The sequence below is a fragment of the Oryctolagus cuniculus genome, chromosome 6, assembly GCF_051225735.1.
Source record: "Oryctolagus cuniculus isolate XC-2025 breed Fujian yellow rabbit chromosome 6, ASM5122573v1, whole genome shotgun sequence".
Classification (NCBI taxonomy): Eukaryota; Metazoa; Chordata; class Mammalia; order Lagomorpha; family Leporidae; genus Oryctolagus; species Oryctolagus cuniculus.
Genome location: NC_142872.1, coordinates 93313142 through 93339836, shown reverse-complemented (window position 1 = coordinate 93339836; position 26695 = coordinate 93313142). Strand labels below are relative to the sequence as shown.

General features: G+C 37.8%; 1 protein-coding gene across 50 annotated transcripts in view; it reads right to left on the bottom strand.

Moving 5' to 3' along the window:
* The window catches only part of CSPP1 (centrosome and spindle pole associated protein 1), a 140637-nt gene that overhangs the window by 28018 nt on the left and 85924 nt on the right, over window positions 1-26695 (bottom strand). For 41 of the 50 annotated variants that reach the window (XR_016236506.1, XR_011389120.2, XR_016236507.1 and 38 more), the window contains 5 exons: window positions 15204-15356; window positions 11601-11713; window positions 4843-4992; window positions 4341-4487; window positions 1116-1220 (listed from right to left, as the gene is read on the bottom strand). Coding sequence is in view for 45 of the 50 variants with exons in the window: in XM_089336318.1 (XP_089192444.1) it covers window positions 1116-1220; window positions 4341-4487; window positions 4843-4992; window positions 11601-11713; window positions 15204-15356 (668 nt within the window). In the remaining 5 variants the exon portion in view is untranslated. The remainder of the gene's footprint in view (window positions 1-1115; window positions 1221-4340; window positions 4488-4842; window positions 4993-11600; window positions 11714-15203; window positions 15357-26695) is intronic. The other 9 variants (XR_011389125.2, XM_089336330.1, XM_089336334.1 and 6 more) reach the window with 1 other exon arrangement.

Sequence of the window (26695 nt, the reverse complement as noted above, 5' to 3'; positions counted from 1 at the left end):
TATCCTTGGCCCTTTTTACTTCTCCCTCTACACAACTGTTGTACTTTGATAGGCTTAAAGCCTTAAATTTATGAGTAAAGATAAGCACCAACATGCTAATAACTTCCAAAACTACAAATCCAATCCCCAACTCCTCCCTCAGCCACATCTCATATTTTCAACCTCGTACCCTATAGAACCCTTACCAGAATGCTCAAAGTAATCACTCTTAGCTACCTCACACTGAGTTGAAAATTCCACTAGTTTTGCCTCTTAATTATTTCATGAAGCTACAGCCTTTCTCAATTCCTGGTGTTATCTTTAAGTCCCCAAACATCTGGGCTTCTGCAATAGTATAATACATTGTCTTCACATTTACAGTATTGCCTCACATTCCAAATATATCTCCACACCACCGCCACCGAAAACATTATATGGGACAAAAGTGGCCATATCATTCTCCAACCAAAGCACTACAGTGAATCTCCATGCATTATCGACCAAAGGCCTAATCACCAGAATCTCAGAGGATGGGATTCAGGAAGATGTTTTTCATAAATATTTCTCTAGGTATTTCTCAGGTAATTAGTGTATCTGGAATCCACCAACCTATGAAATGAAGTCAAAGCTTTTAGCAACCCTTACAACATCCCCTGTATGTTCTGACCTTCACCTCCCCTGCCACCTTGGCATCAGCAGGCCTGTACCAAGGACAGACGATTTTTGCATGCATGCCATAGGCTCTTACTGTCTTCCCTGCCTCTGGATGTTCTGCAAATTCCTAGCCCTGTTCTCTTTCTGGCTAATTCCTACTCATTCTTGCTCTGGAAGAGATTCCCTAATTTCTTGACTGCTTATTCTAAAGGATAAGGGACTTCATGAGCATAACTAAAGCTAACTATAATATACATTACCAAAGAAAGGAAAATACAATTTGCTAAATTACGGTTTGTCAAACTTTGGGCATCAAGTACTATTAGTTACAATTAAAGCAACAGAGAAATTAATATAAACATTACCTATATTTCATATCTAAAAAAATCTTAACCTATTGAAATATGAGAATAAAATTTCAATTGGTGCCCCCCAACTGGAATTAATTAAGATAAGATTAACAAAACAAAAAGGATATATACATGAATAAAGGAACTTATGATGCTGTCAACTGAAGGAGGTCTTTGAAGTTTGCTTGCAATTTTGTGCTGAAGAGCAGGAACCACAGGAGAAGGCTGCCTCAAGTGCTGCAAAATTGAAAAAGAAATATATATACATATCCCTAATATATACATATTTCTAACATATCCCTAACATATACATATCCTTAACACTTAATAAGAATATTGAAGAAGTTCATATTGTTACTGCTTTTATTTAATAAAACATTCTTTATGAAAAAAAAGAAAAAAAAAATAGAGGCACATAGTGTTGCAGTTAAGATGCCAGTTAGGAAGCCTGCAACCCAAAACAGATATAGTGCCTGGGCTTGACTCCCAGCACTGGCCTTTGATTCCAGCCTCCTGCCAACAGACTGTGAGGCAGCAGTGACATCTCAAGTAATTATATTCCTGCCACCCACTTGAGAGACCGAGACTGGGTTCTAGGCACCCAGTTTCAGTCCTGTGGCCATTGCAGGTATTTGGGGAGTAAGTCAGTAAATGGGAGGTCACTTATTCTCTTTCTCAAATAACACAGAAATTCAATTAGTCACAGATATTGATTATGATAAACACAAGTGGATTCAGATATCCCTAAGCAAAAGATAACTGTGAAAACAGGATTAAAAATTCAACAATTTAAATAAATATACATGAATAAAAGACAAAACATGGTGACACAAAGGTAAAATTAAAGAGTAGACAAAAAGAGCCGGCGCCGTGGCTCAATAGGCTAATCCTCCACCTTGCGGCGCCGGCACACCGGGTTCTAGTCCCGGTCGGGGCACCGGATTCTGTCCCGGTTGCCCCTCTTCCAGGCCAGCTCTCTGCTATGGCCAGGGAGTGCAGTGGAGGATGACCCAGGTGCTTGGGCCCTGCACCCCATGGGAGACCAGGAAAAGCACCTGGATCCTGGCTCCTGCCATCGGATCAGCACGGTGCGCCGGCTGCAGCGGCGGCCATTGGAGGGTGATCCAACGGCAAAGGAAGACCTTTCTCTCTCTGTCTCTCTCTCTCACTGTCCACTCTGCCTGTCAAAAAAAAAAAAAAAAAAAAAAAAAGAGTAGACAAAAAATGCATCAGGCATATATAAATTAGAAAATCTGACAGCTAGCAAGATTAATATCAGGATGGAGGGCAAAATGCACTAAATAGTATAAAGCCAATTTATAACTTTATGGTATTTTACAACTAAACTATAACATATATTAAATTCTATAACTCTTAACAAATATTTCCAAATATTTGTTTTATTTATTTGCTACCGAGGATGTGGTGGAAGGGGAACTCTTAAACATTATTGGTGGGAATGTAAACTAGTGCAGCTGCTGTCAAAGACAGTAAGGAGATTTCTTAAAAAATTAGATAGAGACTTGTCATGTGATCCAGCAATCCCACTACTGGGTATATATCCAAAAGACATGAACACAGTGCATCAAAGAGATACCTGTATCACCATGTTTATAGCTGTACTTTTCACAACAGCCAGGATATGGAATCAACCCAGTCTACCATCAGATGAATGGATAAATAAAAAGTACACACACAAATGCAGTGTAGTTCATCTACTAAAAAAGAATGAAATTCTACTATTTACATAAAAATGGATGCAACTAGAAGACATCATGTTGAGTGAAATATTAGACACAGAAAGACAAATACTGCAAGCTCTCCCTTATAAGTGGGAGTTAAAATTAAAAAAAAAATCAAAAAGAAGAAATGCCTGTGTGTATCAGTATTGCTGCAAATATAGTTCGTCAAACTTTGTTTTAGATCTTTGTAAAACAAATGATTAACGATGATACACCATCAGGCTCTCAGTTCTTTACTGAGATGCCTGACTGACCTGTCAGGTGTACTCTCTTCATCTCTTCACTATTTCTGTTCATTAAACTTTGCTAGCAGGCTTACTGCTTTAAAAAAAAAAAATAAGAAGAAGAAGAAGAAAAGAAAAAGAAAAAAAGGATGCACTACTATAGTTTTACAATTTATTAAGACTGAAACTGACATCTTTTCATTTTATTTTTCTTTACAGCCCCTGCCTGTATTCCTGATGAACTGCTCCTTTTTACATTTTGAACTCTTTATTTAGTGCAGCATTAAGCCTTTGACTATAAAGTAAAAATATTTCAAATTTAAGAAAAAACACAGAAAGGGGCCAGCACTGTGGCGTAATAGGCTAAGCCTCACCTGCAGTGCTAGCACCCTATGTGGGCACTGTCCATGTCACGGCTACTCTTCTTCTGAGCCAGCTCTCTGCTTATGGCTTGAGAAAGTGGTGGAAGATGGCCCAAGTGCTTGGGCCCCTGCAGCCACATGGGAGACCCAGAAGAAGCTCCTAGCTCCTGGCTTCAGATTGGCTCATCTCCGACCACTGCAGCCATTTGGGGAGTGAACCAGAGGATGGAAGATCTTTCTTTTTGTGTCTAGCTCTGTCTGTAACTCTCTCTCAAATAATAAACAAAATCTTAAAAAAAAAAAAAAAAAAGGAAAGGAAAGGAAAGAAACAGAAAAAGGGGGAGGGAGAGTGGAATGGAAGGAGGAAAGGAGTGAGGAAAGTATCATTCTATTCTTAGAATTGTATCTCTGAGGGGCCAGGGCTGTGGCTTAGCAGGTTAAGCCTCTGCCTACAACTCAGGCATCTCATATGGGCACCGATTTGAGTCTTGGTTGCTCCATTTCCAATCCAGCTCCCTGTTAATGGCCTAAGAAAACAGCATAAGATGGCCCAAGTCTGTGGGCCCTTCACCAATGTGAGAGACCTGGAAGAAGTCCTGGCTCCAGGCTTGCGGCCACTGGGGGAGTAAACTAGCAGATGGAAGATCTTTATCTCTACTTCTCTCTCTGTAACACTACCTTCAAATAAAATAAATCTTAGGAAAAAAAAAAAAAAAAAAAAAAGGAAGTTTATCTGTGAACTACTTTGAATCTGTCCTTACCGTATTAATACTACTCTAACATGGGAATTCAAAAACAATTTAAAAATAAAGATAAAATAAAATACATCACATTTTGCTGGACAGAAAATACCAACAAAGCACAGTGATGGCATCTCATATAGGAAGTTCACCATGCTGCAACTAGGTTAAGTAATACAAAAATGGGAAACAAGCACACCTCTCCTCTTTCTGCCTTTTTCTAACAATTCCACAATTTTTTACAGCAAAAGTACGTTAGAGATGACTGACAATTTTGTCTGAAACTTACCTTTGTTTCTGCCCCAATGGTATTTTCTCTCTCATAGTAGTGCTGAAGTTGCAGATTATGTTTCTCTTCTTCTTCTTTCTTCTTTCTTTCTGCTTCTTTTCGTCTTTCTTCAGCTAACCGAATAAGCTCTTCATTTTTAAGTCTTTGCTTTAAAATTTAAAAAAAAATACACACTCCATATGTACATTCTGTAGTACCATCATTTACTATATTTGGCTGAAATACAGAGATAAAACTGAAGATACAGAGGTCTCTAACATAAAGATACTTAACAAAAAAATTAGGCATCTTTATCTACAACTATTTTTTCACTAAAAAAAAACCCACATTTTTTAGTGAATTAGTCTTTCACTTTAATAAAATAGCTAATGAACAAGTATCATTTCAATATTTTCTAGTTGTACTTCAAGACTGCTCCTTACCAGTAAGAATATCCTTTCAAGTCAAAATAAAGACTTTCAGGTTAAATATAAATAAATTATAGAAGGGGAAAAAAAACCACCTCTTCTTCTTTTTCCTTTTTCTTTTCCTGTTCCTCTTCATACTCTTGCTGAATTCGTGCCCTCTGTTCTGCAAGCCGTTTTTCTTCTTTTTCTTCTGCAATTCTCAGTCTCTCTCGTTCTGCTTCTTCTCTTTGTTTCTTTTCTTCAATCTAAAAATTGGACCTCATTATTATTAAGATTTATTTTTATTAAAAGACAGAGTGACAGAGATGAAGGAGAAAAAAGCAAAAGAGCTCTTCCATCTGCTAGTCCACTCCCCAGTAATGTTCACAACAGTCAGGGCTGGGCCAGGCAAAGCAAGGAGCCAGGAACTCCATCTAAGTCTCCCTTGCATGTGGAAAGAGTCTGAGTACTTGGGTCATCTTCTGCCATTTCCCATGCTCATTAGCAGGGAGATGGATTGGAGGGAGAACAACCCAGACTTGAACTGTTAACTCCAGTATGGGATGCCAACATTGTAGGAGTTATCTTAACCTGCTGAGCCTCAATGTCAGTCCCTTAGTTAATAATTTGTAGAACTATTAAAAAGTCAGAATACCAGAGAATCCAAGATGGCTGAATAGAGAAGTGCTGATTTTGACAATGGAAACAGAAGAAAAGCAGAGAAAGTGCATTCCTGGGGGGATTTGGACGGAAGTTTGCAGGGGAAATTCTACAAAAAGATGCAAAACACCGTGGAGCAGCATGGAAAGTACCAACACGCAGGACCAAGCTGTGGAGACAACCACAGCCAGGAGCTAGAGGAGAAGCCATTTTCTTTAAGCTAGCAGAGAGAATACTGCCTGAGGGAGAACCTTATGGACCACACTGACTTTGAGTTAAGCCTGGAGTGCTAGCAAGAGGATGCCCACCTAACCGCATGAAGGGAAAGCACATTTGTTTCTACCCATACCCCCACAAGGGCACCCAGCGACTATCAGGGAAAAAGTGCCATCTTAATAACCCAAGTAGAGGCTGTAGTGGCTCACCTGCATGCCAACTAAGGGATTTTATCAGAGGGATAGATACACAGTCCCCACTTTGAGTCTGGTTGGAGCGTTGGCAGGAAGTTGGGCACACAATTAGGACTATGAGGAGCTCCCATTACCCGACTCTATCACAGGCACCCACACTCAAACTGCCAAGGCAGAGCACCCATAGGCAGCTAAAACTGGGAATTCCTCTGCCTTCTTTCTATGCAGGCTCCTGAGGCTGAGAATAGATCCCCTGTACCCTGTGACTACAAGAGTGTTGTGCACTATGACTGTGAGAATTATGTGACTGCAGAATAGGGCATGGGGGTAGCTGGATCTCTAGGCAATCACTGTGTCTGGCTTCAGAGGTTCAGAGTTCCTGAGTGCCTGGGGTAGGTCATTGCAGAGGGTTTTGTGCTCACACTGAGGACCACACAGATCTTTTGTGTGGTTCATGTGCCTGCATGGATGGTGTATGTAGCCACTGTGGCTACATACATACATGTGCCCAGGCATTGATTGCCTTGGCAAAAGGAGGTAAGGCTGTGATTTTGAGAGCCATTGTGATTATACTCTCACCACTGCTAACAATACAGGAGATCAACCACACCTAACTTGGGTGTCACACTGGACTCTTGCTTCACCCTTGAGCACCACACATGCCTGTGGATATCCAGTGAAGAAACAGACAGTCCACTAAGCCAGAGATATAGTTCAACGATAAAAGCCACCAGAGGAGAAAACCAACAAGCGTTTCTACAAATGCCTAAAAATAAACCGAGAAATACTGTTAACAACAAGGAAGACACTATGATTCCCCTAAAGGAACAAAACACTTAAATATTAGAATGTGAAGATGAAGAGATTGACAAAATGCCTGAAAAGGAATTCAAAAAAATATTACTCAAAACATTGAAAAAAATAGATGAGATAAAGAAATTTATACATAACATGGATGAAAAATTTTGTCAAGTGATAGTGAGGAGAAATCAAACTGAAATATTAGAAATGAAGAAATCAGTATGTCAAATAGAAAATACAGTGGAAAACCTTAACAGACTTGGTGAGGGAGAAGAAAGAATATCTGAGCAAGAAGATAAATCCTTGAAAATATCTCAGACAAAAAGGAAGAAAAAATTAGAAAAACTGAAAATATTCAAGTTGTTAATGTTCAAGATCTATAGGATACTATTAAAAAAAAATACATGTCTCAGGAGTTCCTGAAGTTGTGGAAATAGAGAATGGATTAGAAGGCCTATTCAGTGCAAAACTTCCCTAATTTGGAGAAAGAAAAGGACATTCAAGCAGAGGAATCACACATAGCTCCTAATAGACATGATCAAAAAAGAACTTCACCAAGAAACATTATTGTCAAACTTTCAACAGTGAAACATAAAGAAAAGATTCTAAATGTGCACAAGAAATACACAAGATTACCTTCAGAGGATGTCCAGTTGGACTAACAGTTGATTTCTCATCAGAAACCCTACAGGCTAGACAGAGAATGGAGAGACATAGACCAAGTCCTAAAAGAAAAAAACTACCAAGAATACTATACCCAGCAAAGCTCTCATTTATAGATGAAGATGAAGTAAAGACCTTCCAAACTTGAAAGAATCTGTCACTATTCATCCAGCCTTACAAATGATCCTTAAAGATGTGTCACACACAGAAACAGAGAACAACTGTCATCAGTATGAAAACATGTGAAGGCAGAAAAACTCCTAGTAGAAGCACAAAGAAAATCCAAAGATAGCAATGGAATATTTATGGAAAACCTTAAATATAAATGGCCTAAATTCTTCAATTAAAAGATACAGATGGCCTGAATGGATTAAAAAACAAGACTCATATATTTGCTGCCTACACGAAATACACCTCACCAACAAAGATACACACTGACTGAAAATCAAAGGATGGAAAAAGATACCCCATGCTAACGGAAAGCAAAAATGAGCAGGTGTAGTCATCCTAATATCAGAGAAAATAGATTTTAACACAGCAACTCTTAAAAGAGATAAAGGAGGGCTTTATGTAATGATTAAGGGATCACTTCAACAAGAAGATGTAACTACAGTAAATGCATATGCACCCAATGCCAGGGCACCTGGCTATTTAAAACAAATGTTAATAGATCTAACTCTACAGTTTGGGGCAAGTCAGCTTGAGCATGTCCCAAATTGTACATCTCTTCCCTCTCTTATTCCCACTCCTATATTTAACAGTTTCAACACTTAAGTTTCAACACTTATTTAAGTTTCAACACTTAAGAATAACTGTGCATTAATTACAGAATTCAACCAATAGTATTAAGTAGAACAAACAAACAAATACAGACTCATAGAATGGCGGATATCCTAAATAGCACTCTGGCCTCAGAATCAGCCCTTAAGGCATTCAGATCCGGTTGAAAAGCCCATGAGAGTATTTCAGGCATGGAAAGCCAAGACATTCTGGCAAAAAAAAAAAAAAAAAAAAAAACAACAACAAACAACTAACTAACTAAATGAAAGATCTCTGCGAGTGAGATCCAGTGGAAAGAACAAGTCATCAAAGAAGGAGGTACCTTTCTCTGAAGGGAGGAGAGAACTTCCACTTTGACTATGACCTTGTCTAAATATGATCAGAGTCGGAGAACTCAAAAGGCTTCCATAGCCTTGGCAACTCATGACAAGAGCCTAGGGTGATTACTGATGCCATAAACAAGAGTGTCAATTTGTTAAGTCAACAACAGGAGTCACAGTGCACTTACTCCTCATGTAGGATCTCTGTCCTTAATGTGCTGTACATTGTGTTTTAATGCTATAACTAGTACTCAAATAGTACTTTACACTTTGTGTTTCTGTGTGGGTGCAACTATTGAAATCTTTACTTAATATATGCTAAACTGATCTTCTGTATATAAAGAGAATTGAAAATGAATCTTGATGTGAATGGAAGGGGAGAGGGAGCAGGAAATGGAAGGGTTGCGGATGGGAGGGAAGTTATGGGGAGGGGGAAGCCATTGTAATCCATAAGGTGTACTTTGGAAATTTATATTCATTAAATAAAAGTTAAAAAAAAAAGAAAAAAAGTTAATAGATCTAAAGGGAGACATAGACTCCAATACAATAGTAACAGGGGGACTTCAACACCCAACTTTCATCAATGGATGGATCAACTAGACAGAAAATCAACAAGGAAACAACAGAACTAATCTACACAATCAATCAAATGGACCTAATTGACATCCACAGAATATTTCATCCCACAGCTTCAGAATACACATTCTTCTCATCAGTGCATGGAACTTTCTCTAGGATAGATCATACTTTATGCCATAAAACAAGTCTCAACAAATTCAAAAAAATTAAAATCATACCATGTATCTTTTCTAACCACAATGGAATGAAGCTGGAAATTAACAACTGAGGAATCTTAAGAAAAATATGCAAACAAATGGAGACAGAACAACATTCTCCTGAATGAACAGTAAGAAGAAATCAAAAGGGAAATCAAAAAATTGCTAGAAACAAAGATGACAACACAACATATGAAAACTAATGGAATACAGCAAAAGCTGTGTTGAGAGGGAAGTTTATAGCAGTTAGTGCCTACATCAAGAAATTGGAAAGGCATCCAATAAATATTCTAACAATGTATCTCAAGGACCTAGAAAAACAAAATAAGCCAAACCAAAAGTAAGTAGCAGGAAAGAAATAAACAGAAGAAATAAAACTGAAACAAAAAATAGTTACCAAAAAAATCAGAGAGATGAAGAGCTGGTTTTTTGAAAAAATAAACAAAATTGATACATCACTGGCTTAATGAACCAAAAGGGGTTGGTGGGGACAGATAGAAGACCCAAAATAATAAAATCAGAGATGAAAAAGATACAACAGCAGATTCCACAGGGAAAAAAAGAATCATCAGGAATTACCATAAACAATTATATGCCAATAAATTGGAAAAATCTAGAAGAAATAGATTTCCAGACACACAGTATCTACCAAAATTGAGATCTGAATCATGAAGACATAGAAAACCTGAATAGTCCAATAACCAAGACACAGACTGAAACAATAACAAAAACCCTCCCAACAAAGAAAAGCTCAGGACTAGATGGCTCACTGTTGAATTCTCCCAAACCTTTAAAGAAGAACTAATTCTAACTCTTAAACTATTCCAAACAACTTAAAGGGAGGGAATCCTCCCAAACTTCTTCTTTAAAGCATCACCTTAATTTCAAAAACAGAAAATATACAACAAAGAAAGGTAACTACAGACCAATATCCCTGAGGAACATAGATGCAAAAATCCTCAACAAAATACAAGGTAATCAAATCCAACAATACATCAGAAACATCATTCACCCAGACTAACTGGGATTTACCCCTGCTATGCAGAGATGGTTTAACATATGCAAATCAAGAAATGTGATATATCACATTCATAACATTAAGAATAAAAACCACATGACATTATCTCAATAGATGCAAAGAAAGCTTTTGATGAAATATAGCATCTTTTCATCTTAAAAAAAATTTAACCAAGTTGGGTGTAGAAGGAACATTCTTCAACACAATCAAGACAAATCCACAGCCAGCATCATACTTTCACCACTGCTGTTCAATATAGTTCTGGAAGTTTAGCCAGAGCCATTAGGCAAGAAAAAGAAATCAAAGGGATAGAAATTGGAAAGGAAGAAGTCAAATTATCCTTGTTTGAAGACGACATGATCCTATATATATAGGGACTAAAAGACTACACTAAGAGACTACTGGAATTCATAGCAGAGTTCACTAAAGTTGCAGGATATAAAATCAATACCACCTATGTTTTCCTGTTAACCTAAGTATTCAACATTTGTACCCTCTTTTGCAAGTTCCAAAAAATAAGTTTCTAAACTTTTCAGTTTTCTCTATTAAGGAAGTTCCATGACAGATAAAAAACTACAAATTAAGGGCAGGCATTTGGCACAGCAGTGAAGATGTCACTTGGGAAGCCTCATACCATATCAGAGTGCATGGATCAAGTGCTGACTCCTGTGCTTCTGATCTAGTTTCCTTCTAATGCACAAGCTAGGACACAAGAGATGATGGCTCAAGTACTTGAGTCCCTGTCATCCCCATGGGAGATCAACATTGGGTTCTAGGCTCCTAGTTCTTAGGAACTATCCCTAGTATTCAGTAGAAGGTTGAATACAGTGTGATAGTTTACTAAGTCTGTTTGCTTAAATGTCTTCCTTTAAGAACAGCAGGGATATCTGTTGTATTTAAAATGTTATTTGCCTAAATATATACATGGGACACATAATTGCAAAAATGTGATTATCTTACATCTAATTTATTTACAATCTGCAGTGATGAGTCAGGAATATAAAATCATTTGGGAAGCATTACTGACTTTCTGCTAATTTACAAATACACAGAAAGTTAATCTTTTTAGGCTATGGTGTAGTGGGTAGGTTGCCACCTGCAGTACTGGCATCCCATAAGGCCGCCAGTTCAAGTCCTGGCTGCTCCACTTCCAATCCAGCATTCTACTATGGCCTGGAAAACAGTAGAAGATGGCCCAAGTCTTTGGGCCTATGCACCCGTGTGGGAGACCTGGAAGAAGCTCCTGGCTCCTGGCTTTGGACTGGCACAGCTCCAACCACTGCGGCCAACTGGGGAGTGAACCAGTGGATAGAAGACCTCTCTCTTTGCCTCTCTTTCTCTCTGTAACTCTTTCAAATACATAAATAAATCCTAAAAAATAAAGTTAATCTTTTCAAGTTTAGCTTAGTATAAAACTTTGAAACTATAACCAAATAAGCATTTCACCTGAAAACGAAGAAAATTCTTGTATAATTCTTGCTGTTTAATCTGAAGCTCAGTAGGAGGCTCACCAAAAATATTTCCCCGAGCAAAAGGAGAGCTCTGTGTTTGCATATGACCTGGAAAAAGACATTTTGTAAAAAAAAAAAAAAAAAAAAAATTAGACAATTTTTTAGAAAATGTAAAAGTTAAAGAATGAATAGTTTCCTAATATATTCACATTTTCAAAATTGTGCTAAATACAGAAGCTGAGGTTAAAATCAGAAGAGGAAAGATAAAGATGAGACAAAAAGCAACAATAGTAAGAAAAATAGTAAGACTAAAATGAAATTAAAGGACAAATCATATTATAATGCCTAAAAGACACTAATGAAATATAAAAGCTAACAGCCCAAATAATTCTTATTGCATCAAAGACTTTAATGCAAAATTAATGAGTAAAAGTATATAAATTTATATGTATATAAATGTTTTAAGACCACTGCTTCATCATATATTAAAAATGTACTATATAGAACATATATTTTCAAACCCCTAAAATTGTTTTTAAAAATTGGTAATTCCAAAATTCTTCCCATCCATAGTTTTTTATAGGTAAGAAAGTCAGTTATAAAAACATTCTTTAAAAATTAGTATGAGTCTTAATAATAGTTTTTGTTTTAAAAATTATAAAAAGGGATATAAACATGAACAATAGAAAATATTATGATAGCTCTAAATAGAGGAGAAAAATCATTTCATAAAAGCAATTTGAAATACAATTATATCCTAAGAATCTCTTTGAACATAGGAAAAAAAGGCATTTGTATCCCGTCTTGATGTATTTTTAAATTATTTGTAAGTTACTGACTCCTTCCTTACACCATGAGTATAGCACATATATTTCTCTCAAGTACTATTGTGGAGGCAGATTACTTTGGAGGTTAGCTGCCATTCAGATAAATTTGCCTCTGTATTTAAATTAAGACTGTTTATTTGAAGAGATCACTAGGAAGCTAAATCAATACTTAATCATTATAAATATTTCTTTTTATTAGAAAATTTTCCTACTGAAACAAACTAAACATACGTATTAAAGGTTTTTTTTTTTAAATCTTGTTCTGTGGTACAGAAGCTGATTAGCAATAGAAAATTAAGTGGTATCTATCACCTTTGATATTCTAAACCTTTTGGGCAATTAGAGAAGAAATATTAATAGAGACAGACAAGATAAATCCTTCAGAAATAAGTAGACCATAAGATAAAACCATAGGGAAATACTTGTTATATGCAAGGAAAACAGATATATCTAGGCATCATATAAGCCAAAAATAAATCTAAGCCAAATTAGTATTTAACTTCATAAGCAGTAGCTCACCTAAGGACCAAAAAGCAAAAATAAAAACAAAAACAATGTTAAAGACCTTGAAAACATGCCTAACAAAGACAATACACTGTAAGATAATGAACCTTAAACACATTATAGCATTCAATTTTCAGACAGATTCAAGTTCTCTAAGACTTTTAAAATAGTAAAGGTCATATATGTGTGGTTTATATGTATATATGTGTGTGTGTGTATATACACACACACACACACATCCACACAAATATGTATATGCCACAGTGAAAATTAAGTAGCTATGGATAGTTTTTTGCATTCAGAAAGTTTATTTTAGGTTAATTCTTAGGGGAAAAAGTCTAATTTAGGGAATTTCAATTCACAAAGAACATTTGGACATTCTATTATTTTTCTTAATGATAACTTAAAATGGAGATTCCTAGCAATCCCATCAGTATAGAAATCTGATGGTGGTACAGAAGACTATAGACAACAAACTTTGCTGTGAATATTCAATGATTAAATGTAAGCTATTTAAAATGGATCATGAAAACTTAATTTTCCACTATTTCTGCTTGGTGAGCAGAGTTAGATGCCTAAACGTTATTACTAGGATAGGCTGAGATGGAACCATAAATAATACTGGCAATGGAAAAAAAAAAAAGCATACAAAAGGAGCCTATGGCACTGAGGTCAAAACACAGATAACTAGAAGCAAAAACACAGACAACTAGAAGCACCAGCAAATAAAAATAACCACAAAGAAACCAAAATTCTCTTGGCAGCAATATGAAAAAGTGTTGTGATATTCCTACTGCATAGTGAATTGTTCCAAATTAAGAAACCAAGGTTAATAATTTTATCAAAATCAAAGGTTTTTGTATGCCAAAAAATCAAAACTAGATCCAATGTGTAAAAATCCAACATGGTCAAAGCAAGAAAGCATTTTCCAATAATTAGAGATCAAAAATGGAACACCTGTCCACACGGGAACAGCAAGCAATTCATTTCCTAAATTGTTCAAAAGGGCAACAGAGATTAATGGTACCATTAAAGGCTTAGAAGATGCAGGGCTAGTGACTCTAATCACAACTCCCCACTTAATCCATCTATTAAGACAGTAAGCAGGTACATGGATTTAAAAAAAAAAAGAAGAATATTAGGAATATTTTAGAACTTCCAACTATAAAGTTCCTTTCTAGTCTAAAATCAAAACTTCTGTGAAATACAAAAGCAGAATTTTGTAGTAAGTATTTCTTTTTAAAGGCATCAAAATATAGTGCAAGGTGCTATTTTCTCCAAACTTCCTTTGATTTTGAAATACGTAACATACTTCCACATATATTGGACAAAGAAAGATGATGACAATTTTTTCTGGCAAATCATAAGAACGAAAAATTTTCAACTTATAAAATCTTTAAATTTCTGTTAAATAACATCCTTTAAGATTCTATAAAGACATCTTATTAAGAAAGAAGGATGCAATCAGTTACATTAAACTTTCTTTTTTTTTTTTTTTTTTTTTTTTTTTTTTTTTTTTTTGACAGGCAGAGTGGACAGTGAGAGAGAGAGACAGAGAGAGAAAGGTCTTCCTTTTGCCGTTGGTTCACCCTCCAATGGCCGCCGCTGCAGCCGGCGCACCGTGCTGATCCGATGGCAGGAGCCAGGATCCAGGTGCTTTTCCTGGTCTCCCATGGGGTGCAGGGCCCAAGCACCTGGGCCATCCTCCACTGCACTCCCTGGCCATAGCAGAGAGCTGGCCTGGAAGAGGGGCAACCGGGACAGAATCCGGCGCCCCAACCGGGACTAGAACCCGGTGTGCCGGCGCCGCAAGGTGGAGGATTAGCCTATTGAGCCACGGCGCCGGCTTTAAACTTTCAATTATTTCATTTCTTTGTGGTTTTTTTGAGTCAGAGTAAATAATTACACTCATACCATTTCACTAATTCAGTTATGGGTGAGAAGCAAACTATGTATGTGTTTAGAGAGTATTTGGTTTTAAGAAATGACTCCTGATTAGCAAGACAAAAAGGCTAGCTAAAGCTAAAATATAAACTTGGCAAGTTACAAAGCTGAGAAGAAATAGGCAGAATTAAGAAACCTTTTCCTATTTCTTTCTTTCAAAATAACTGAAGGAAAGGCATTGTAAACAGCTATGAATAATGTGTAAATGCTTCTTGATTCACAGTAACCAAATTCTCAAAATCACAATAGGAACTGTGTCAAAGAACAAAAAAGAAATGTTACTGAACAACTTTAGAAACGCAAAAAATAAAATGATTAAAAACCTGAGTTTTTATTTGCAGAATCTTCTAGGTTCTCAGCATTTGAAGTGGCTAAATTTTGGTCTAGAGATACAACAGCCCTTTTATCTTCGTATGTTCTTGCATCTGGGTTATGGTAGGCATCTATATTTTGTCTGTGCATCCTATTCAAATCAGCTGAGAGGGAAAAATAAGCCATTTATTTCAATAAACATATTTCTATAATTGGTATGCTTAACATATTTTTTGAATTAGGGAGTCAGAGGAAAAAGCAGTAAGACAGAGCTGGGAATAATTCAATGATATGTTGGTACCCTGAAAACAGAAACAATATTATCAAAATGTTTAGAATTTTCAAAAAACCCTGCGAAATAAATTCAAATCAGTAGAGAAATTAAGGACACATAAATCTGATAACCCATAAAAACCATATCAACATTATCAGTTACTTCAGAAATTGAGATCTTTTAAATATAGAACAAATACAGCAGGAATTAAAAAAAATCTAATGAAATTTACCCTACAACACCCATTCTCCTAATGAAAATACATGATTACATGGAATGTTTTAAAACACATACACAAATTCTTTGACAGTCCTGTCTCAAAAAGTAGAGCTCAATTATCTTCCCTTTCACTGTAGTCCAGAGTTAGTCGCTCATTTCTTATATCTAGGATTCTGCAAAAATGATAATATAGAACTTCTGAGTCGACTTCACAAAAGGCATTGTTTCCATCCAGTTTGACCTATGGATCATCTGCTTCATGGAAAGCCAACTGCCATAACATAAAGACAGTGAGGGAGCCCTATGTAAAGGCCCATATGGCATGGAACTAGTATCTCCCAAGCCACAGGAGGGAGCCATATTGCAATGGGTTCTTTTTTAAAAAAAATTTTTTTTAAAGATTTAATTATTTATTTGAAAGGTAGAGTTACAGAGAGTGAGAGGGAGGGAGGGAGGGAGAGAGAGAGAGAGAATGAGAATATCTTCCATCTGCTAGTTCACTCACCAAATGGCTGCAATGGCCAAATTGGCCCAGGCTGAAGCCAAGAGCCTGAAACTCCATCCAGGTCTCCCATGTGGGTGGCAGGGGCCCAAGCACTTAGACCACCTTCTGCTGCTTTCCCAGGCACATTATCAGGAAGCTGGATCAGAAGCAGAGTGGCTGGGACTCAAATGGGTGCCTATATAGGATGCTGATGACACAAGCAGTGGCTTAACCCACTGCACCACAATGCTGGACCCATAAATGAATTCTTGAGTACACACCAAGTCTTCAGATGACTACAGTCCTGGCCAACATCTTAGACTGTAACCTCAGGAGAGACGATGAGGTTGAAATATCCACACAGCTAAGCTACTCATAAATTACCCACAGAACTGCAAGGCAGTGTTTTATTATTTTAAAACACAAAGTTTTGGGGTAATTTGATATACATAGGGAAACTCTACACACCTAGAACTAAGTTTGTCAATCTCAAAACATAATTAAATGACTGAAGAAAAATGCTTTACAAAATAAAAACCTAACTATTCTACACAAACACACAAATACCCACAAAAAACGAAAAAACTACAAAAACATAAAACAACCCTGGGACAGTATGGCTGCAAGAAAAGTAAATTTAAGTCAATATAAGGATTTATCAAGAAATTCTGTATTTTCAAGGATGTACTTCGAACACAACTCACAATTAGAAAATTAGTTAGAACATGGCAAGTAACATCTGACTGTTACAAAAGAGAACCAGAGTTCAGATTCAAAAAAGTTCACATCCTATGATAACATTTAGGGAAACTTAGACTCAGAAAATGAGTAACAGCGTCAAAGGTGAAGCATGGAAAAAACATAATAAAAATGTGAGAAAACCATCCAAGAAGTAAAACATTAGGAGTGTCTGCAACATTAATTTTTCTCTGAATCTTGAGATAAATTCTATATGTGTGCTTATTCAACTATGATTTTTTACAATCTTTTATTTTAAAAAACTTGTACAAATCTTTCCATGCTAATAAGAATCAAAATTTCTCTATAAATTTTGTAAATTATCCATTTATAATTGTTTTGTAATTTTCTATATTTAAGCAATAGTTATAAAGTGAAATTTCCTAGGACTGGAATTTATTAAGAACAGACTACCTCAGTTTTAAGTGTGACATCAACTTCTAAAATCATAGTCAATTAGCAAATCAGTTTGCCTTTGCAGTATCAAGAACTTGATGGTTTGAAATCAAACAATACGCAGCCAGCGCCATGGCTCACTAGGCTAATCCTCCGCCTTGTGGCGCCGGCACACCAGGTTTTAGTCCCGGTCGGGGTGCCGGCTTCTATCCCGGTTGCCCCTCTTCCAGGCCCGCTCTCTGCTGTGGCCCGGGAGTGCAGTGGAGGCACCCCATGGGAGACCAGGAGAAGTATCTGGCTCCTGCCATCGGATCAGCGCGGTGCGCCGGCCGCAGTGTGCCGGCCACGGCGGCGGCCATTGGAGGGTGGACCAATGGCAAAGGAAGACCTTTCTCTCTGTCTCTCTCTCTCACTGTCCACTCTGCCTGTCAAAAAAAAAAAAAAAAGAAAAGAAAAGAAATCAAACAACACGCTGTTAAAATCTGTGCTTAAAATGGAGTTGGTCTTCTGTATATAAAATCAAACTAAAAATGAACCATAATGAAAAAAGGGATGGGAGAGGGAGAGGGAGAAGGAATTAGAGTCGGGGTGGGAGGGTGGGTATGGGAGAAAGAACCACTATATTTCTAAAGTTGTACCTATGAAAAATGCATTCATTAAATAAAAACTTTAAAAAAAAGAAATCGAACAATAATTATTTCCTTAAAAAAAGGAAAAGAAAAAGAGTATTCTGGCAACAAAACAGTCCAGTTTGATAGGAACACAGAGTACATGTAATAAAGCAGCAAGACATGTAATACAAAACAGTACACTGGATGCCTATGATAAAATACTCTAAAATGCATGCTAATGGCTCTCAATTTTGCTGAACACAATTTTGGTAGTCACAGAAGTATTAGTAACAATGGCAACCAATATTTAACGTTCACCATTTTCATATACTATACAATAAACTATATGATACTACTATTTCCATCCAAGAACTATATATGGAAAATTAATGGGCCGGCACTGTGGCATAGCAGGTAAAGCCACTGCCTGCAGTGCTCACATCCCTTATGGGCGCCAGTTCTAGTCCCAGCTGCTCCACTTCCTATCCAGCTCTCTACTATGGCCTAGGAAAGCAGTAGAAGATGGTTCAGGTCCTTGGGCCCCTGCACCCGCATGGGAGACCCGTAAGAAGTTCCTAGCTCCTAGCTTTGGATTGGAAAAGCTCTGGCTGTTTTGGCAAATTGGGGAGTGAACCAGTGGATGGAAGACCTCTCTCTCTCTCTCTCTCTCTGCCTCCTCCTTCTCTCTCTGTGTAACTCTGACTTTCAAGTAAAATGAATAGATCTTAAAAAAAATTTTTTTTTAAACTAAATTAATTAGCTCAAAGACCACAAAGCACAGCAGGAATATAAACTCAGGCAATAAGACATCGGAGTCCTCAATGATTTTTGAGTATGGAATACATATAATTAGTTAGGATTTTGGTATATGTATGTGAAAAATGAAGAAAATCTACAAAGAAGTAATGAAGATATAGCAACAATCCAAGCAAACATAATATTATGGTGGGGCCAGCGTTGTATCGTAGCGGAGCAGGTAAAGCCGCCACCTGCAATCCCAGCATCCCTTATGGGCGCTGGTTCGAATTCCAGCTGCTCTACTTTCGATCTAGCTCTCTGCTGTGGTCTGGGAAAGCAGTAGAAGATGGCCCAAGTCCCTGGGCCCCTGCACCTGCGTGGGAGACCCGGAAGAAGCTCCTGGCTCCTGGCTTCGGATTGGCACAGCTCCAGCCGTTGCAGCCAATTTGGGGAGTGAGCCAGCAGATGAAATACCTCTCGGCCAGCGCCGTGGCTCAATAGGCTAATCCTCCGCCTGCGGCTCTGGCACACCAGGTTATAGTCCCAGTCAGGGCACCGGATTCTGTCCCGGTTGCTCCTCTTCCAGTCCAGCTCTCTGCTGTGGCCTGGGAGTGCAGTGGAGGATGGCCCAAGTCCTTGGGCCCTGCATCCTCATGGGAGACCAGGAAAAGCATCTGGCTCCTGGCTTCGGATCAGTGCGGTGTGCCGGCCACAGCACACCGGCCGCAGCAGCCATTAAGGGGTGAACTAACAGAAAAGGAAGACCTTTCTCTGTCTCTTTCTCACTGTCCACTCTGCCTGTTTAAAAAAAAAAAAAAAAAAGGCCGGCGCCGCGGCTCACTAGGCTAATCCTCCGCCTAGCGGTGCCGGCACACTGGGTTCTAGTCCCGGTGGGGGCGCCGGATTCTGTCCCGGTTGCCCCTCTTCCAGGCCAGCCCTCTGCTGTGGCCAGGGAGTGCAGTGGAGGATGGCCCAGGTGCTTGGGCCCTGCACCCCATGGGAGACCAGGAAAAAGCACCTGGCTCCTGGCTCCTGCCATCGGATCAGCACGGTGTGCTGGCCGCGGCGGCCATTGGAGGGTGAACCAACGGCAAAGGAAGACCTTTCTCTCTGTCTCTCTCTCTCTCACTGTCCACTCTGTCTGTCAAAAAAAAAAATACCTCTCTCTCTCTCTCTGCCTCTCCTCTCTTTGTGTAACTCTTTCAAATAAATAAATAAATCTTAAAAAATAAAAAATTAATATTATAGTATGAATAAAAATGAAAGAATTTAAGAGACAATGAAGAGGGAAAATCTATATTGATTGGATATAGGGAATTTTAGAAATGCTATTTTTGGTTTGAATAATCAAAATTACGCCTTCAACAGAAAAAAGGCAAAAAACATGATCTTGATTTTAAGAGTTTTGGCTGGAGCCGTGGCTCACTAGGTTAATCCTCCACCTGCGGCACCGGCACCCTGGGTTCTAGTCCTGGTCAGGGTGCCAGATTCTGTCCCGGTTGCTCCTCTTCCAGTCCAGCTCTCTGCTGTGGCCCGGGAGGGCAGTGGAGGATGGCCCAGGTCCTTGGGCCCTGCACCCACCTGGGAGACCAGGAGGAAGCACCTGGCTCCTGGCTTTGGATCGGCGCAGCATGCCGGCCACAACACGCCGGCCAGAGCAGCCACTTGGGGGTGAACCAACAGAAAAAGGAAGACCTTTCTCTCTGTCTCTCTCTCTTTCACTGTCTAACTCTGCCTGTCAAAAAAAAAAGTTAGTTTTGCTTTTGCATTCTAAGTATGAGTAAGTATTCTACTACACTTCAGGTACAAAGATGCAGAAGACAGAAATGAAGTCAAGAGTTTTAAAAGTGGTCAGGGCAAAGAAAGAGATTTAAAGCTCATCTGTAAAGAAGGTCTAATAAGTAACAGGAATAGAAGAGCTTACGAGTGGACACAAGGATGAGCATATCTAACTCAAGAACACATGAGATCAGAAAATAGTCCTCAGAACAAAGATCATGTTCATGGACTCAGAAGAGTCTAAGCCGGACCTTATTACACATTTGATAAATATTAGCCAGCAAAAATAGCACATCAGAAGGAAAAAAAAACCTAAAGAAGGAAAAAGGAACCAACAATGCAGGTCAAAAAGGGCATGCAATGGGCACAGCAATTAAGATGATTGTTGAAATGCCCATTTTCTGTATTTAAGCCTGGGTCTAAGTGGCAGGATGGGGTGGGTCCAAGTACTTGGATCACTGACATTCATCAGGAAACCTAGATTGAATTCTAGGTTCTGGCTTCAGCCTGGCCCAGTCCCAGTTGTTGCAGGCATTAGAGGAGTGAATCAGCAGATGGAAGATCTCTGCTTATCTATTCTTCAAATATAATAAAAATTAAACGCAAATAAAATCCTGAAAATATTTTAAAAGAGAATATACTGTAATACATTAATTCCAAAAATGCCCAAGATTGGCTGAAATTCATCAATATAATTAATCAACAGAGACAGAAAAGCACCTGACAAAATTCAAAAAAAGATACATTCATACAGAAAATGCTGAGGAAAACAGGAATAAAAAAGAAACTTCTCAATGTGTCTTAAAAGAAAAATCTATGAAAAGACTGTTGCTAACTTAATAGTAAAAAAACTACTTTCCACCTAATATCAGGATATTTGAACAATTTTTAAACATTGTTCTGGAACTCCTAACAAGTGCAAAATAAGTAAAAAGCATTCAGAAAGTAAAGTAAGAAGGTAAAACTATGTTTGTAGATGAAATAACTGTCTATGTAGAAAAAATAATACAAAAATCTACTAAAACTAACAAGTCAGTTTAGCAGGACATGGAATATAAGGAAAACATAGTATATATAGTATATATAGTATACAGCATATAGTATATATTTCTATATAATAGCAACCAATGAATGGATACTGAAACTTTTTCAGGTATCATTTTTATCAAAATACATATAATACCCATGGATATACTTTTTAAAATATGTACAAGATGCAATACTGAAAACTACAAAATACTGCTGAAAGAAATTAACGAAAAGCAATAAACGAACAAATATTCAAAATTCAAGGATTAAGAGATTCACTACAGTTAAGATACTGGCTGTCCCAAAACTGGTCTATATAGGCAATACAGCACTGAATAAATTCCCAACCATTTTGTAGAAACTGACAGACTGAAAGCAAAATAGGCAAAGTCAAGTTTCTAAAACAATCTTGAAGGTAAAGAACAAAGCTGGAATATGCACACTTTCAATTTCAAAACTTAATACAAAATTACAGTTAGAATATGATAGGAACTTTGAGATAGACATTTAGAACAATGGAACAGAACTAAGAATCCAGAACCAAATTTATAGTCAACTGGTTTTTGACAAAGGTACCAAGGTAATTCAATATGGAAAATGTTACTGATGGTATGATTATAGCATATCTGTGAAGAAACTAAAAACTACTGAATTATACCCTTATATGAGAAATTTTGTGCTACAGAAATTAGATCTTAAGATTGTTATATACACACAGATAACATTACAGGCTGCAGAGCCTAAAGAGACATGACAACTAAATATAATAAATGATCCTGTATTAAGGCCAGAGTAGAATGAAGACATTAGGCGGGCCTGCTTTGTGGTACAGCAGGTTAAAACTCCAGCCTGCAGCACCAGTATCCCATGTGGGTGCCGGTTCTAGTCCAGGCTGCTCCTCTTCCAATCCAGCTCTCTGCTACGGCCTGGGAAAGCAGTGGACAATGGTCCAAGTCCTTGGGTCCCTACACCTGCATGGCAGACCCAAAAGAAGTTCCTGGTTGCTGGCTTTGGATCTGCTCAACTCCGGCCATTGCAGCCACCTGGGGAGTGAACCAGTGGATGGAAGACCTTTCTGTCTCTCCCTCTCACTGTAACTGCACCTCTCAAATGAATAAATAAAATCTTTAAAAATAAATAGTCATTAGGTAGAAAACTGGTAAAATCTGAGTAAAGTCTGTAATTTAATTACTAGTATTATACCAATGTAAGTTTCTAGTTTTGACCAGTAAGACATAACCATGTCTGAGGCTAACATGAGAAGAAACTGGTTGAAAGTATTCTCCATACTATCTTTGCAACATTATTTAATTATTTAAAAATGAGAAGTTTTATTTATTTATTTAGTTAGTTAGTTATTTAAGTGAAGGCAGGTATTTGGCCCATCAGTTAAGACACCACTTGGGACACCAGTATCCCATATATGAGAACCTTGATTAAAGTCCAAGCTCTATTTTGTATTCCAGTTTCCTGCTAATGCATACCCTGGGAGGAAGCAGGTGACAGCTCAAGTATTTGCATCCCTTCTACTCACGTTGGAAGAGTTGGAATGAGTGCCAACCTTCTGAATTCAGCCTGGCTCATTTCCAGGTGTTACAGGCATTAGGGAGTGAATAATGGATAGAAGATCTGTCTGCCTTTCTAATACATAAAAAACAAATTTTAAGGGGCTGGCTCTTTGGTGTAGCGGATAAAACTGCCATCTGCAGCGCAGGCTTCCCTGTACATGGGCACCGGTTCAAGTCCCGGCTGCTCCACTTCTGATTCAGCTCTCTACTATGGCCTGGCAAAGCAATAGAAGATGGCCCAAGTCCTTGGGCCCCCACACCCCTGTGTGAAGACTCGGAGGAAGCTCCTGGTTTTGGATAGGCGCAGATCCGGCTGTTGCAGCCAATTAGGGAGTGAACCAGTGGATGGAAGACTTTCTCTTTTTCTCTCTCTCTAACTCTGACTTTCAAACAACTAAATAAATCTTTAAAATAAGTAAACTTTAAAACAATAATTTTTAAAAATTTTAAGTGAGATATCACTACACACAATAGAGTGGTTAAAATTTTAAGGAAGCACAATTTTAAGTGCTGCTTAGAGGACTTGGATGCCATAGAGTCTGAAAGCTAAGACAAGGATGAAGCTTCCATTTCTTCAGTTGCTTTGGAATAAAAGATCAAAGGGAATAGTAGTAATCAGAAAAGCAAGTAGCAGAATTAAAGTCTGTCAAGATTGGGGCCAGCATTGTAGCATGGTGGGTTACGCTACTGCCTATGATGCTGGCATGCCATATGGGCACTGACTTGTGTCCCAGCTGTCCCACTTCCAATCCAGCTCCCTACTAATGCACCCAGGAAATCAACGGATGATGGCCAATTGCTTGATCCTGCACCTATGTGGGAGACCCGAATGAAGCTCCTGGCTTCAACCTGGTCCAGTCAGAAGACAGACAATCTCTTGATCTGTGTGTGTGTGTTTATCTCCCTCTCTTTCTGGGACTGTCTTTCAAATAAATAATCATTAAAAAAGTAAAATAAGATAAAAAATAAAGTTAGCCAAGATAAAGCAGAGAAGTTCTAATCTTGGTTATCACACTGCTCTTTATACATCACAAATTTAATAAAAAAGTTCCTTTATTCACCAAAATTTAACAGCCACAAATAAAACAAACTGATATTCTTTAAGTAATAAGCTGATTTGTAAATAACATTTAAAAGAATTATTTCCTATTGTAGTATTAAATAAGCAAATTAAATGCTATTACTAAAAATGGAAATTTCAGAAAAGTTTTCTCCATTCTCACTGGGTCAAGCAATTCTAAAACAATGCTTTATAATTCAGTGACTCATACTTATCTTACTCAATTATATGCACACAGAACTCTGATAAGTGTATTATTTGAACCAGAAATAATATTAGAGGCAGCCTGGAAAATTCTAGGAAATTGCTACCAATGTTTTGCAATGCTTTAGTCAGTTAAGCATCTCTTTCACAGTAACCACGGTATTTCTACCCATTTAAAATTTAAATTTATAGCAAAGATTGGCTAAATGTTTCAATCCCTATGTCCTCCTCCTAGGCATAAAGAAATTTCCTAACCTTGAAAGCATTATGCTAGAATCCTACAACTAGTCTGAACAATGGGATAAAGACAAAGTAATATCCCTCCACTTCAAGAGCAGCCCCCAGCAAAATTCTTACCAATCCCTAGATGCTATCTGTGTAAAGCTGTAAGTAAAGGAATTCACAATGGACTCACCTCTTGGAGGACAAAACCCACCAACAGCAGAAAATGTGGCATAAGAGAGAAGCAGACTTACACTGCCTTAAGTCTCTGAGAATCTGGGGTTCTCTGTTATAATACTTTATATCAAATGCATGCATTAATAATACATTTAATATAATAGTTTTTCATTAAAAAGAAATGGGGTTTGGGAATGTTTGGCCTAGGAGTTAAGAAGCTACTTGCTTCCTGTTAATATGTACCTGCTAATGTGCACCCCAGGGGGCATGTGACAGCTCAAATAGTTGGGTACCTGCCATTCACATGGGAGACCTGGATCCAGTATCCAATCCGAGGCATTTGGAGTGATCCAGCAGATGTCTCTTTGTCTCTATCTCTCTCCCTTCCTCTCTCCCTCTCTGTTTGTATGTTGTCTCTCTACCTCTCAAAAAACAGATTTTTGGCCGGCGCCGCGGCTCACTTGGCTAATCCTCCACCTGTGGCGCCGGCACCCTGGGTTCTAGTCCCGGTTGGGGCGCCGGATTCTGTCCCCGTTGCTCCTCTTCCAGTCCAGCTCTTTGCTGTGGCCTGGGAGGGCAGCGGAGGATGGCCCAGGTCCTTGGGCCTTGCACCTGCATGGGAGACCAGGAGGAAGCACCTGGCTCCTGGCTTCAGATCGGCACAGCTCGCCAGCCGTAGCGGCCATTTTGGGGGTGAACCAACAGAAAGAAGACCTTTCTCTCTGTCTGTCTCTCTTTCACTGTCTAACTCTGCCTGTCAAAAAAAAAAAAAAAAAAAAAAGATTTTAAAAAAAAATAGTAAAATAAGGAATGTTCATCTGTGCATCACCCAAAATCATCTTATATATTAAAAAAGCTAACAAGAGTTCCAATCTTCCAAAACTGTGAGGAAAGTATTCAACAAGTGAAGATATGAAAGGAACAAATCTTTTGGGAAGAAAAAGAGTTATTAAGTAGAATTCAAATATAGCTTTAATAGCATGTATTTAACAAAGATATAATATATATGTGCTCTAATAACTCAGTATCAAAACAATTTTCAGAATTCATCATTCACCTATCCCTACAACAAATAACACCTAAAGAGCAACATGTAAATCTACATTTTTACCATTTCAACGGGTATTTTTCTATTATGTTTTATTTCTCATTTCTAATTAAGTGATTTTCAAAACCTGTTTTTTTACATTACTTTTTGTTTAACTAAAAGCTAAGCAGAAACTATCCTAAAACAGATGCTCCTCAATTTATGAGTTTCATCTTAAGTTGAAAACACATTTAATCCTCCTAACCTACTGAACATCAGAATTTAACAACACAGGAAACACACTACTGAGTAGCAGTTGTTTACCCTCATGACCATGTGACTGACTAGGAGTCCACCATTGTTACCTCCAGCATCAGGAGAGAGTGCAGTACTGTATACTGACAGCTCAGGAAAAGATCAAAATTCAAAATTTTGAAATTGGGTTTCGACTAAATACATTTTGCGTTCACACTATCATAAACTCAAGTAAAACTGTCATTCAACTGGAAATCATCTATATATTTAACTAGTTACATAAAGACTTTTATAGTATGTGATAACTAGATCTAAAATTTATCAGAGCACCTAAGTGAAAGATCAATGAAAATTCTTCCACAACCCACTAAAATGTTTGAGATCAAGTCTACTTTTCAAAGGAGTTTACATTAAGCAGGTATATTAATATATATAAATACATAAATAAATATATAATTAAGCAGGTTAGTAATATCAGATGTAATAAATGAATTAAAGACAAGTTCCTTTCCTACAACTTTCCAAAATCATTTATTTTTAAGATGCCTCATGAGTTTATGAAAAGGAAAATTTCTCTTACTGAATTTTACTATTTTTATTAGAAAATAAACTATTCTGAGTGCTTGGGCAGACATCAAATAACATGAGCTTTTCCCCACAGTTGCATTATCCTCATCAGATGAGAGAAAACTTGTAATAAAAATAAGCGAATAATATTGTGA